Source organism: Egretta garzetta, unplaced genomic scaffold, assembly GCF_000687185.1.
Source record: "Egretta garzetta isolate BGI_Z169 unplaced genomic scaffold, ASM68718v1 scaffold390, whole genome shotgun sequence".
Taxonomy (NCBI): Eukaryota; Metazoa; Chordata; class Aves; order Pelecaniformes; family Ardeidae; genus Egretta; species Egretta garzetta.
Genome location: NW_009258382.1, coordinates 3817 through 4626, shown reverse-complemented (window position 1 = coordinate 4626; position 810 = coordinate 3817). Strand labels below are relative to the sequence as shown.

The 810-nt window shown below is 66.4% G+C and overlaps 1 protein-coding gene across 1 annotated transcript in view; it reads left to right on the top strand.

Annotated features, from left to right (window-relative positions):
* Positions 1-810, top strand: part of MYO18B (myosin XVIIIB) — a gene marked incomplete at its 3' end in the record, with an annotated part of 31268 nt that overhangs the window by 26990 nt on the left and 3468 nt on the right. The window contains 2 exon segments of the mRNA XM_035896716.1: positions 1-139; positions 271-446. The exon segment at positions 1-139 is cut by the window's left edge and continues 1 nt beyond it. Coding sequence (XP_035752609.1) covers positions 1-139; positions 271-446 — 315 coding nt within the window.

Sequence of the window (810 nt, the reverse complement as noted above, 5' to 3'; positions counted from 1 at the left end):
CTGCCCGGCAGCCCGGGGGCCGATGGCAGGGGGCTGCTGTGGATCCTGGATGAAGAGGTGCTGATCCCAGGCTCCGGGGACAGTGCTGCCTTCGACCGCCTGTGCTCCTACTTTGCCACCAAGGGACCTGACCAGGAGGGTAAGTCCGGGTCAGCTCGGCCACCCGTCCTTTGGCATCGCCATTTAGCTTTGGGAATTCAAGAAACCCTGCAGCAAATTGAGTATCTCCCTGGGCTTTTCTTCTCGGGTGGTGCTGGGGCACGGCCGCAGGGGACGGCTGCCTGCGAAGGTGTGAGCAGGCGCTGCACTTCGAGATCGCCCACCAGCTGGGCACGGACCCCGTGCGCTACGACATGACGGGCTGGGTCAGCAAAGCCAAGCTCAACCTCTCGGCACAAAACGCCATCCAGGTGCTGCAGCGGTCCAGGGTGTAAGTACGAGAGGGGGTGCTGCCAGGTTGGGCTGCCACGGTGCCGGCGGACATCCCTGAGCCCCTGAGAGCCGTTTGGGATGGCTCCCACCGTCAGCTGGGCTGCTCCGGCTGGGGCTGGAGATTGCAAACCCACCCCAGCTCCGAGAGGTGGTTTGGGAAGGCGGAGGGTTGTGAGGCATCCCGGTGGGGAGGGGGGGACCGAGGTCAGCCAGGGTGGGCAATGGCCTCGGCACTGGCTGGGAGGGGTCCCTGCCTGTCCCCCCACCTCCTGCCCAACGCACAGCCCAGGGGATGGAGATGATCCAGCCTTGGGTGGGCAAGGAGGGGACGGGATCTTGAGCGGATCCCGGCTGCGGGGCAGCCCGGGGTGCCCGTCG